This window comes from Parus major, chromosome 5 (genome assembly GCF_001522545.3).
Source record: "Parus major isolate Abel chromosome 5, Parus_major1.1, whole genome shotgun sequence".
Lineage (NCBI taxonomy): Eukaryota > Metazoa > Chordata > Aves > Passeriformes > Paridae > Parus > Parus major.
The window spans coordinates 56,933,188-56,945,708 of record NC_031774.1 but is presented as its reverse complement, the minus strand read 5'-3'; the positions used below and the strand labels follow the sequence as shown (position 1 = coordinate 56,945,708).

Sequence of the window (12,521 nt, the reverse complement as noted above, 5' to 3'; positions counted from 1 at the left end):
GTGTCACACCCCTGTGTCACACCCCCGTGTCACACCCCTGTCACACCCTGTGTCACACCCCCGTGTCACACCCAGTGTCACACCCTGTGTCACACCCCTGTGTCACACCCTGTGTCACACCCCGTGTCACACCCTGTGTCACACCCCCGTGTCACACCCAGTGTCACACACACAGCTGGCACAGGCTGTGGGCTGCTCCTCCAAGGCCCACAGCCAGCAGCACACCCAGAGGGGACATTTCTCCTCACACTCATGCATTATGCATGGCTCCATCCCAGCCTGCTTCAAATGCATCACCTTCCAGCTCAGAGATGACTTGGGCGTGGAAGTCACTGCAATTCCCCAAAGCCACCCAGGCTGATATTTTGAATGAAGCAAAAAATGCCCAGCAAGGTGAATTATTGTCCTGCTCACCCAAGGGCTGGGTCATGATCTACCTTTGCTTTAATCCTGCTGTACCTGCAGGATGGGCAGGTAAAAAACAATATTTCTAACTGTGCAGCAGCAGCAGTTGATTCACAGCAAGGGAAATAAATAACAGTACCTTGACTGAGCGGGGTAAAGTCAAAGCTTCACCAAGAGTCTTTGCAGCTTCTCACAATCCCCACCTGATTTTACACCAATTACAAGTGCTATAGGATAAATTCAATGGTACAGCCAGTTGCAGGCTTGCTTGTTTAGTACTCTAAACTTTTGTTAACCTCATTGTTGAATCTCCATAATTTCCATAAAAATATGCTCTGTATTTACTGAGATTTCTCTCTGCATCTGTTACACTCACAGACACATTCCAGACTTTTCAGGGAGGAACCACAATTCCATTGACAATCAAGCTGGCAAAATTATACAACTCCAGATTTGCACAAAATTGGTATTCCAGGTTGAGACTGAGACAACATGAATAATAGATATTAAAGGAATCAATGAATCGTCTTTAGTCTTCATTCTCCTGAATTTTAAATTTCCTCTATTTTATCTGGGACTGATCAAAGAATTTTGATGACAGAAATAATATTCTATGGCTATTTCATGTTTTCTGCAGGATCATTTTGGAATCATAGAGCACCACCCAAGGAAAATAAAAAATATGCAAATGCTGTGGAAGTGAGGCAAGTGATTTATTTTAACTGCGTTGATTTTTTCAGACCTGGGATTTGTTTTCAAATCAGCATGGGACATATTGTGTCATTCAATTTTCATCAAATCTACCCCACTTTCTAAAAGGAAAGCACTGAAGGAGAGAAACCCCCACTATTATTATTAATTACTAATTAAACAACAGCAGCATGCCCTTCATTATCCCACTTTCATAATCTGTGATTTTTTTTATTTTTTTTTTCTGATGAGAAGGAAAATTCTCAGTTTGGTTCTAAAAACAGGTGGTTCAGCAATCTGACTCAGCAAGCCAATGTTTTTAAAAGAATCAGCAAAATACTGAGCATTTTTGAAGAAAGACCCAAACCCCACCCTACAAGGAAGTTCATCTGCAAAGCTCACATGAAAAGACCCTGAAGTTTGGTTGTGACTCTCTCAAATAAGCTTAATGAATCCCACAAATGCATGGAAAAATGCATGGAAAAACCTTGCCTTTCATTTCAGTGTGGAAAGCCGGAGCTGCTTGAGCCTGGAATTTAACAGGTGCATCTGTTTACTTTCCAGCTACTCCTTTAAAAACCCTCAGTTCCTAAATACAATTAGATGTTGAATTGAGATTGCAAAAATATCAAGCTCCCTAGAGACAAGAGTCTGAAAGGTCTCTCCATCCCCACCCCTCCCCAAAAAAACATTCAAGATCGGTTTGCCAGCTTCTGTTGCACCGAGCCGCGTTTATGAAACTGTCTGCAAGCATCCTGGATCCTTTAATGAGATGATGCTATGGAGTAATCTCTGTCTCAGGGACCCTGCTGTGAGCATCAGCACCATGAACTGACTATTCAGCGTAAACATTCACCTTAAAATTTAAAAAAAAAACCAAAAAAAAACAACAAAGCCTGCCCGAAGCATCCCCAGCCTGCCCGGCAGGATCAGCCGCCAGCTTTTCTCCCTCTAATCTGCCCACCGAGCAGCGTCACAGAGACTGTCTTTTATCAAAACAAAGGCTGGATGCCGGCTGGGAAGTGTGAAGCCGACTAAAAATGGCTGAAAAGCTGTCCAAGGCACCCGGGAAGGTGGCCAGCCCCACCCAGCGCAGACACCGACCCGCTCAAAATACACTGCAAATCAGCCCAAAAGGGAGATGCCATTGTTCCCTTCGCCTACGCGGCAGCCACACAACATCATCGCAATATTTTACCCCCCGAACGAGTGCTAGGGAACGTAATGAAAGGATGATTGTGTTTGGTTTGTTTTTTTTTAAAAAAACAACCCTAGAACAAAGTAGGGAGCGGGGGCCATCCCGCGGTGCCCCGGCTCTGTCGCCCTCCCTGCCGAGGCTGCGTTTTCTTTGTGTGACACGGGCTGAGCCCGGCTCTGGGTGTGTCCGTGGGCAGGAGGCACCCAGGAGCCCAAAGCCACCACCTCCAACCCCGGCGGGCACCAGGGCACCGTCACCCGGCCTCCCTAAAGCCCGAAAGGTGGGAAATCATGGCAGCGATATCCCGACGGAGAGAGCCGAGGATGAGGAATGACGCCGCTAAAGGCAAGGGCGGATGCTGTGGGAATGAGCTGTAAGGTGGGAAGGGAGGACCTGTATCCTGGATGCTTTCAGGGTGAGACACCTGGGGATGGGAGAAATGCATTCCAAGAGCAGAAAATAGGGGCTTTTAATCTTCCTTTCTTAAATTACCCCCAAAGAAAAGCTCGGCGGGGAGGGAGAGGAAACAGCATGCAAAGGCCCACAGGTGAACAATGCAAAAATGGATGGATCCTGCCTTTGCCTCCTCTGCCATGCAGTCCTAGCATGCAACACCAGAATAGATAGAATACCCTGACATTTCCAGTTGCTCCAAAGACAGTCCATCTTGGTGGAATCGGCACTGGCTTGCATCTCGGAGAGCTGAGGGATTGGCGGTCCTTTCGGTCGGAGGCACTGCGTTAGCAGTCAGGCATTCCCGAGCATGGGTGGGATCCTGGGTACCGCTGCCTCTCCCCGCTCGGCTCCGGACTGATGCTGTAAGCAGCACAGGCGGAGGGGGAGGGCATATTGTACGCGCTGCGGTCTCCACTGCAGCAAATCAGCAGTGTGATGTGGCTGCCCTAGGGAGCAGGCTCCTTTGAAAAGGGGATGCGGTCCCTTTTCAAATCAAAAGCTTGCGCTCCCGGCGGCTTAGCTTCCTAAGCCATGGAAATGGTTAAGGCAACCTGATGGCAAAGAAATAAAAACAAATTGGGTGTGGGGAAAGGGGGGGGGCGGTGAGGGGTGAGCAGTGTTTCCTATGTGTCAGTACGGCTGTGACTGTTCGTGTTCCAGAAATTTCTTGACAGTGATGGAATCTGGTATATATTTTTTTCTTTTTTCCTTTTCTCTTTTCTTTTTTTTTCTTTTTTTTTCTTTTTTTTTTTTTTGGTGAAGGCCAAATTTCACACAATTCCTCCAGGTTTTCACGCCTCCCTCTCCTTTGGCCGGCTGGGTGGGGTCGGGGAGCAGGCAGGAAAATAAACAAGGTCAGGATCCAAGCCCTGCAGAGAAACCCCTAATTTGCTATTTTTTTTGAAAAACCCTGTGGGCACGGAGTGACTCGTGTGGCCCCCCATGCCAAGCCCTGCCACACCAGGATGCTGAGGACTCCCAGTTGCACCAGGTTTGGGTGTGCAGGGAATGAGTGCTGCCTTCTCTCGTGGCCCAAAATGCTGCATAAATCAGGATTTGAGGTGTAAGAGTGCAGGAATACAGGACAGTTTGTGAAATGGCCACTAATAGCTGAATTTTAACATGGGCCCCACCACTCCTTTCCTAGAAGGACACAGCCTCTGCCTCAATTTCCCCACCAATAAACTATTTTGAATAGCCTTGCAGAGACATCATAACCATGCAATGGTCATACTTGGCAAACACAGGGAAAGAAAATCCTTTGCCACTCAACCTGCCTGCATTATCAGATTTTGGGGTGCCTAGTAATATTAATGAACTCCCCAAAAAGTCACCCCATTTCACTGAAGAGTGATCAGTGTGTCAGGCTATGTCCAGTCATTTTGGGCAGAATGACCCCAGCTGGGCACCTCTCAGCTCTGTGGCTGGATTTAAACATTTACATCATGACAGTTCATGAAATAATTTCACTTTAGCTGTGTTTTACTGAATTCTGGTTTTTTTTATGTGGAACACAGACACAGTGGGTGACATACTCATCAGCATGGAGAATAGAGTTTGAGCCCTTCTGCTCTTTTGGCTCCAAACATAAAAAGTTTTTAAAACCTGAGTTAACAGATATCTCATCCAACTGGCAGTAGTACTGCACTTATCCTTCCCTCAGGTAACTCACAGAAAAAAACCAAAAATTAAGGAGATTCACCATTGTATTATCTTTACCTCAGAAACTCTGCTGGGATTATGAGGGCCAGCAGCCTATTATTCATGTTTATAAACCATCCTTGAGATCCCCAAAAGTACTTGCTTAGGCTTGAACCCAGCATCTTCATTGCCCTAACAGGGAAATCCTTAGCTAATTGGGGCAGAACTGGCTTCAGCTGCCATTGCATTGTAGTAAGATTAAACCATCTAGAATGTTACAAATCTGGATTTTGTGTTCTTCCTGGCTTTGTTTATAAAAAAAAAAAGGAATAAAGAGGTTGGCAAGGGACAATTTGCATGGACTGATTGGTTTAGACCCTTTGCAAGAGCAGAAAATATCTGTATTGATACATTTTTCCTTGCAAACATTGCAGCTCTGTAATGGGGGTTCCCAGCACCATGCCATACTATGAAGTATTTTCAAGCAGTGTGTATAAAACAGAGACATAATTCACATAAATGTTCTATGTCCTTGTCCCTGGAATAGCCATAGATACCCCAAACATGGTGCATAGGTCAAATTTATGGCTACTGGCTGAATACCACCAACAACACAGCAGTGAGAAGGCAAAAGATCTCTGTTGGGTCTCACTAACCCAAATTTCTCAGTCAAGTGTGAGGAACAAATTCTCTTTGGACAGAAGAGTAGTCCATGCACATTTAACATCCCACTAATTATTTCTCCTTGCCTTCATTGCTGGTGGAAATTTTTCTTGCCTCAGACTTCATGTCTCCATTCCTTCTTCCAGGCTACCAAAAGGAACACACCATCAGGATTCCTGTTTAAATTCTTACTCGCCTTTGCACAAGAGTCTCTTCAGACCTGGCCCATGTGATTGGACTCTCCCACACTACTTCCAGAACTATTTTAATCCACAGGCACCAGAACCCATCGCTTTACCAGCAGTAACAAGAACACTGCATTTGTGTCAGAAACAGAGCTGAACTGGAACAGTGAGATGAAGACTCTTAGAAAATGCACATGGGCTAAGAAGAGCTTCCAGTGTGCACTCACTTGTCCCAGGACCTGAGGCAGGTGGGGGACAGAAGCAACTCTATGTGTGATTACAGAAATTGCACAAAATCCCAGTCAGTGCTGGGTGGATCCAGGACTAAAATGGCCATTGATAAAAAAATGCATTTCCATAATGAGATTTTAAATTATGCATTCAATAAGTAGTGAGACAGAATTAGGACTAAATACCTGGCCATCAGTCCTGAGGTTAAGAACTGCTTCTTTGACACAGAACTGAACCAGAGCAGGCTGGAAAGCACAAATAAACATTGCACTGCCTGGATCTTGAAAGGGTGAGACATGCACAGAGATCTTGGCATCAGCTGCAGGAAAGTTCAGTGCTGGGAGAAAGCTTTCCTGTGATCATGATCAGGAGCAGGATGAAAAGTACTGAGTGGAATTTGCTTCCCTTCAGAGCACTGTCCATTGGAAGCCTCCTGTGGGTGTTACTGAAATCATTACAGATCTTAAAATGTGTTAGTGAGGTCACATGAAGCTCAGTGTTGATGGCACAGCCACAAGCCAAGAGGGTTTATCAATATTTGCCTGCTACATAGCTCTGCTAGAGATAATGATCTGGGTGTGCAGGACGTGTGGGGTAAGCACTCAGTAAAATAAAGTTACCTGGTTGTTTTCAGCCCATCCTGCAGTGGAATTGTTTCAGGAAACCACTGGCCAAGCAGACACAGGAGCAGAGCATTGCTGTCTGCCTCATTTCTTCCTATCCCTCCAACAGAGATCACAGAATGATTTGGAAGGGACCTTAAGGGGCATCTAGTTCCAAACCCTTTGCCCATGGGCAGGGATGCCATTCACTAGACAAGGTTTCTCAAAGCCCTGTCCAATGTGGCCTTTAAGAGTTCCAGGCATGGGGCACCCACCTCTGGATGGGCAAATGAGGTGCAGACTGTAGCTCTGCAGAGGACAGGGCCACCCTGCCACAGTGTGTGCCCACCAGGGTTGTGCTCCTTGCAGGGGCACAGGAATTCCTGCAGCAGGGACCGGTGCTCCAGCCCTACCCTGCCTCCCTCCAAAGGTCCTTCCATGGTGACCCAACCCACCTGTGAACCACTGATGAGCTCTGGTGAGGTCAGAGTTAGCAACATTTAAGGCTTTTTAGGTAAATACATTTGAATGGACCATATATCAATCCATAAGAGCTCAGAAGCATCCACTGTTCTACCACAGGAGGTAAATGTCAGGGCACCCCTCAGCAACCCAGCTGGAGGGCAGGGGTGGAAGTCAGCTGGTTTCAGTTGGTTTCAAAGATTACTTAATGCTTAAAAACCCAAAGACAGAGCTGAAACCACTGTCTGGAGTGCAATGACTTTGAAGGCACTTTGGACTGATTTTGTCTTCCTGCATCACTCCTTGCCAAGGCTCCGTGGGACACATTGAGGGCAGCACCAGATCTGCAACGTGGTGCTGAAATATCCTGACACTTAGCACTTTAGGACAACAATAGCATTAAGGGAGATCATTTGGGTTATTTTTCTAAGCTAATTTGTTCTTAGCATTAGCAACAAAAATAGAGAAGATGCTATTTTAAAAGTTGCATTAATATGTCTCGAAGCTCTAAAGAGCAACAGGGAATTTTTGCCTGAGCACTCCAAGCAAGGGCAGCCAGCAATTACATTTCCATCAGGAGGCTGTCAATAGCAGAGGGATGGGCCAAATCCTGGCTCTGCTCTCATCCTTTTCACTGTCTTGTGCTCATTCTTGCACATTTTCTGGTCTGCAGAGCTGCTCAGAGGCAGCTCAAATGGCAAGGCCATGAGCTGGGAGATGCTGATGGCTGTTTCAGGTCCATCCCTTCTCACAGTACAGGAAGCACATAGATAGTTCTGTCCTTGCTGTGTTTTGCCCTAGGTCTTTGCTATTTTCTCTTAGAAGATGTAATGCAGTGATGAATTACCTTTTTTCTCAGATCTTCAAACCACAAAAGGAATCAATAAGCTGGTAAAAAAAAGACAATATGAGAATTGGCACAATTAAAGCCTGAAACTGAACAATCATAACAAAGGAAGCCCTATGTCCTGGCACGTCACATAATGTTCCAGTCTCCCTGTGATTTCTTTTAAAGTCTTGAAATGCCTGGATATATAGGGGTGTTTTTTAATAATCAGTCAAAATATTTGGGTGGTTCACAAGGACAAGAAGTGTGATTTTGAGATGTGCTAAGTTTCTGCTCTGCTGCCTCTGTTTCTGCTCAGCAAAACTGTTCTTCATACCCATCTTTGCTCAAAGGCTGAGATTATGGATGTATATATATAGATATAGATATATATGGACATATCTAATCATAGAAGTGTAAATTTGAAGAGACTTTAAAGATTATCCAGTTCCCAACCCCTCCCATGGGCAGGGACATCTTCTCCTATCCCAGGTTGGTCAGAGCCCCATCCAACCTGGCCTGGAACACTTCAGGGATGGGACATCCACAGCTTTCCTGGGCAGTGTGGGCCAGGGCCTCACCACCCTCACAGGGAAGACTTTCTTCCCAACATTTAATCCAAATGTGCCTTCTGCCAGATGAAGCCATTCCCCTTTCTCCTGTCACTCCATGCCCATGTCCAAAATCCCTCTCCAGCTCTCTTGTCAGCCCCCTTTAGGCATTGGAAGGTGCTCTGAGGTCTCCCCTTCTCTTCTCCAGGTTCAAGAGCCCCAACTGTATAAGAAGACTGTATAATAACTATATATAACTGTAAATAATCATATATAACTATATAATAACTGCATATAACTGTACAGGATGACCTTTTTATAATAAGATTTTCAGCAGCAAGCCAGTGACACGAGCCAAATGTGTTGGTGAAAGACCCAGCTGAGACAAGCTTCGTGCTTGCTTCCTTCCCTGGGAATGAGGTGGCCTTTCCTTGAATCCCAGTAGATGAGCCCTTTGGGGGGAGCTCCTTGGATTCAACATTATTGTTAAGAAACAATTTTGGGTTTTGAGCCTCTGATGCTCCTCAGTGAACACGGCACAGACCTTCAGCAGCCATCCCAGAGATGGCCGGGACTCCTGTGGTGCCCTGATTACTGCAGGCAGCAGCACAACCAACACATGACAATCAGTTTTGATTTACTCCTGCTTCTTCAGAGGTGGGTAATTTCTCTTGGTTCTTTAATGTTATTTTTGAACTGTGAGGTTCATAGAAATAAAGGCTTTATTCCTGCCATTGACCTAGAAAAGTCTTTTGATTCTTTCCAGTGGGACTACTTTCTTCAGTTGCTGGGAACCTTAAAATCATGAGTTTCTCTCCTCTGTGGAAGGTAGTCACTGCTTCTTCATTCCTCCTTTAAAATTTGATCAGTAAAGCTAAAGAGACCCTAAAACCCTCTCTGACCTCCAGCACTTCCCCATTACAAAGGGAAGTGCTTGCAGTTTATTACCATTTTCAAGCCTTCTGTTTTTAAGCCTGTGCTGTGATTTTTTTCTCTCCTATAGCATTACTGGTGCTGCAGCTGGCATTATTAATTCCATTTCATTAACTGATCTTCTTAATGTACTGGAAGACCATAGAGAAGACAGTCCTGAGACCTCAGTGTGGCTGAGCCTCAGGAGATCTCTGTTCAGTCCCCACATCCGCCACAGGCTTCCTACGTGACCTTGGGAATCATCTCTCCTTCTCTGGGTCTGCTCAGTCTATTTAAATTTGGGGCATCACCTGCTTTTTGAGCTTTGTTTCTGCAGCACCCAGCACAACATCTGCAGCTCCAACAAAGGAGCCTCGCTCATTTTTGCAACACAGCTCACAAGGCTGATGTTACTGGCTGCCGTTCTTGGGCCAGGGGACATCAAGTGAGGCTGTAAAGATGAATTTGGATTGCACTGCTCCTGGAAATGGTGAAATCCTGCCTGGTGGTGTGTAAGTGGCACAGGGGACTCTCCTCTTTGACCAAGCATGATGATGCATTATTAGAAATTCTTGAAGCAAGGTCTGGTATCCAGTGCCTGAGCTGGGGAAATGGGGCAGTGCCACGTGTCACAAGGGAGAGGTCCTGCCCTTTGCTCCCCTGCACATCCAAGTCCTGAGCTCAGGCAGCTCCGGTGCACCCCAGGAAAGATGCTCCCACAAAAAGTGCCAAAGTTTTGCTTCCAGCTTGCAGAGCCACCCTCTGCTCCGGCTCTGCTGGGATCAGACCCAAGTTTTTAAGCTCCAGGTGCTGATTCACAGGCTGGGATGCTCTGCCCAAGTGCAAAATGCAGCTACAAATTTTGCGAATGTGACTGCAAATTAAACCAACAACCTGCAGGCAGAGGCTCAGGATACTGAGGCTACATTTGCAGCAGTGCCACAAGCCCTTAATTGAGTTTGGGATGTTCATAAGCAGCCAGGGGTGCTTGAGAATGAGCCGTAGTTTGCAGCATTTCTGCTGGCTCCACAGCTCCTGTACCTGGCACTCTTGCTGCCAGCCCAGTTCAGGCCAGGGGAGAAGGTGCAGAATAATTTAATGTAGATCAAACCCCTTTCCCCAGCTTCAGATACTCCCCCAAAAAATAATATTCTTTGAGGAAAGGTGCTTCCCGGAGAGGCCTGAGCTTCTCACCATGCTGGAGAGCTGCTTCAAGCATCTTACCAGAGACAATTTGACATCCCCCACCCCACCCTGCAGAGAGGATGAAATGCATTAGTGGTGGAGGTGTGTGGATACTACAGCCATGCACCGGCTCGGCCGGCACACCATTGTCATGGCAACCCCAGCTTTCCCTGGAAAACAGAAGCAAATCTCTGCCACACTGCTGGATTCAACAGCCTGCTCCATGGAGGAGACACCTGGGTACCAAGATGCTCCCTGCAAAGAGACAGCTCCAGTCACACCCAGCTTGGGAAGCTGGCTGTTAATATGGGAAAATCCTGGCTGAGGCTGCAGAGGAATGGAGGACAGGTTGGACAGGGAGAGGTGAGGAAGCAGCTGCTCCTGTCCTGAGCAAACACAGCCTACAGCCTTTGCAAAAGCGATGGAGGAGGCACCGTGGCTGCTTACTGCAGCAATGCCAACACTGCTGCGTGGCACAAAGTGGGGGAAAACAACCCAAAAGGAGCAATGAAGGACATAAAATCCTGGTGTGTAAGGCAGAAGTGCCAGTGCAGGCTGTGAGAAGGGGAAAACAAGGAGAGAACAGGGCAGGGTTCTGCTGAGAGTCTGTGTGGGCACTGGCTGGAGAAATGCTTTGGACGGTGAAGCAGCACTCTGAGTTTTAAATGTTATTATGGGCCTCTGGGGCAATTAGAAGAATTAGATCAGGAAATGATGTGCCAGAAGTGTTGGCTGAAAAGTGGTCAGAGTTGTGTTTGCCGGGGAAACAAACAGGGAAAATGGTCTTGTGTGGCATTTTAAGACATTGGTTGGAAGTGAAGCAACACAGAAAATCAGAAATGGTTTGAGCAGTGGGGAGCTGGCCCTGCCCCAGCACATCCCCTCACATAGGACAGAGGGAAGAGGACAGATCATATGTGTATATCTTATGGAAGATACCATCAGCAAAGTCAAGCAAGCTTCCAGCATCCAATCAGCAGAATATGCCATGAAAATCCAAACCCTGAAGCCAGCTCATTAGGAACTTAAGATCAGTCATCCCTAAAACTAGTTAGATCTTATGCAAACAGATGCAAAAGGAGGAAAAAGAGAAGGGGGGAAAAAAAAAAATCAGAGCCCAGCTGAACCCACTGAATTTGTGGAAATGGGTTTCTCTCTGAAGAAGAGATCCTATCTCTGAGCACTTGAGTATCATATAACCTCACTCCTTCTCTGAACAAAATGAGAAACTCCTGATTTGGATGCTGACCTCAAGTATCTGAGAAAAGACAATTTAATTTCCCATTCTCAAGGCTAAAGGATTAAAGATAGATCAGCAAAACTATTTCACATTTAGAAAACCAAATGAAAAAGTCTGAGGAATTCAGATTTCCCTGATGATATTGCTTAACACCACAAACCACATTTTCCTGATTGCTGCTGCAGAGGGACTGATAACTCTCTGTCCTGGGATGGGTGTGAGCAAAACAGAATGTATAGGGTGGATTTGAATACATACATGAAAAATAGAATTATTTTTCCATATTTATCAATTAATAAGTAGATTAAAAGTCCATTGGACAAAACTAAACAAGGGAAGATGTTTTCCTTATTGACAGCACGTTTAACCACTCTGCTGTGCTAACAGCACGTGGATATGGTAGAAGCACAGGAATTTCAGGAGAAATGCAGATTGCAGAGATCCAGAAATAGCTGTATCCCAGAGCACTGCACACGAGCAGTGTGAGGTGGAAGGAAGCATAGTACATATTCTGCATGAGTAGTGAATTCCCTTGCAATAGGTTTGGCTTTTGCAGAAATGGGGGATTTCCAAAGAGAACAGTAAAATAGGTCTGGGCAAGATTCACAAAAGGTCTAATGGGATTTTAGGACTACTTTCCTTAAGTGTTTCCCTCCTTGCAAACATTTAAGTACATGGGGCTTTGATAAAACTCCCTGACTGAGACAGGTACCACCAAATACCTCACTGCATGATATCACTTAGTTCATTCTTAATAAATCCACCCAGGGATCCAAAGCACAATATCCCTTGTGTCCCATGTGAGGTTCTTGAATTTCAAGTGCCAAGTACTTAAAATTAATGTCTTGCCGATGAATCAGAACTAAACCATAATGGCATGACATTAATTTCAAATCATTGTAAATTAAAGAAAACCACAATCTTATTTTGGTTTGCAAACCAAAATAACCCAAAGCCCAAACTCAATTGTCTCATTTTGTTTTGGATGAACTGCCTCTTTCACAGGTGCAGTAGATGTGATCAGCCCTGATCACAGGGCAGGACTCTGAGTCCAGCTGCTCCTCAGCACCTGTGGGGCTGGACTTGGGAAACCTCAGCCTCTGAGTACCCCCAGCCTGAAGCTGAGACACCAGCCCTCAAAATTAGGACCATTAATACTGGGAGAAGAAGAGAAGGACTTCATTTTGGAACTAGCAGCTGCTCTTACCTTTTCCAAACACTTTCTTTTTAACTGTGCTTTTTTTCCCCCCTCATTCTTTTACCCGACTGCCTGA

General features: G+C 45.8%; 1 protein-coding gene across 2 annotated transcripts in view; it reads right to left on the bottom strand.

Annotated features, from left to right (window-relative positions):
* The window catches only part of RTN1 (reticulon 1), a 115,685-nt gene that overhangs the window by 13,845 nt on the left and 89,319 nt on the right, over nucleotides 1–12,521 (bottom strand). Inside the window, exon 1 of one of the 2 annotated variants that reach the window (XM_015631596.2) lies at nucleotides 2,926–3,251. The exons of the other annotated variant lie outside the window; for it this stretch is intronic. Coding sequence (XP_015487082.1) covers nucleotides 2,926–2,986 — 61 coding nt within the window. The 5' untranslated portion in view covers nucleotides 2,987–3,251. Of the gene's footprint in view, nucleotides 1–2,925; nucleotides 3,252–12,521 lie in introns of those variants that run through there. 2 annotated transcript variants of the gene reach the window in all.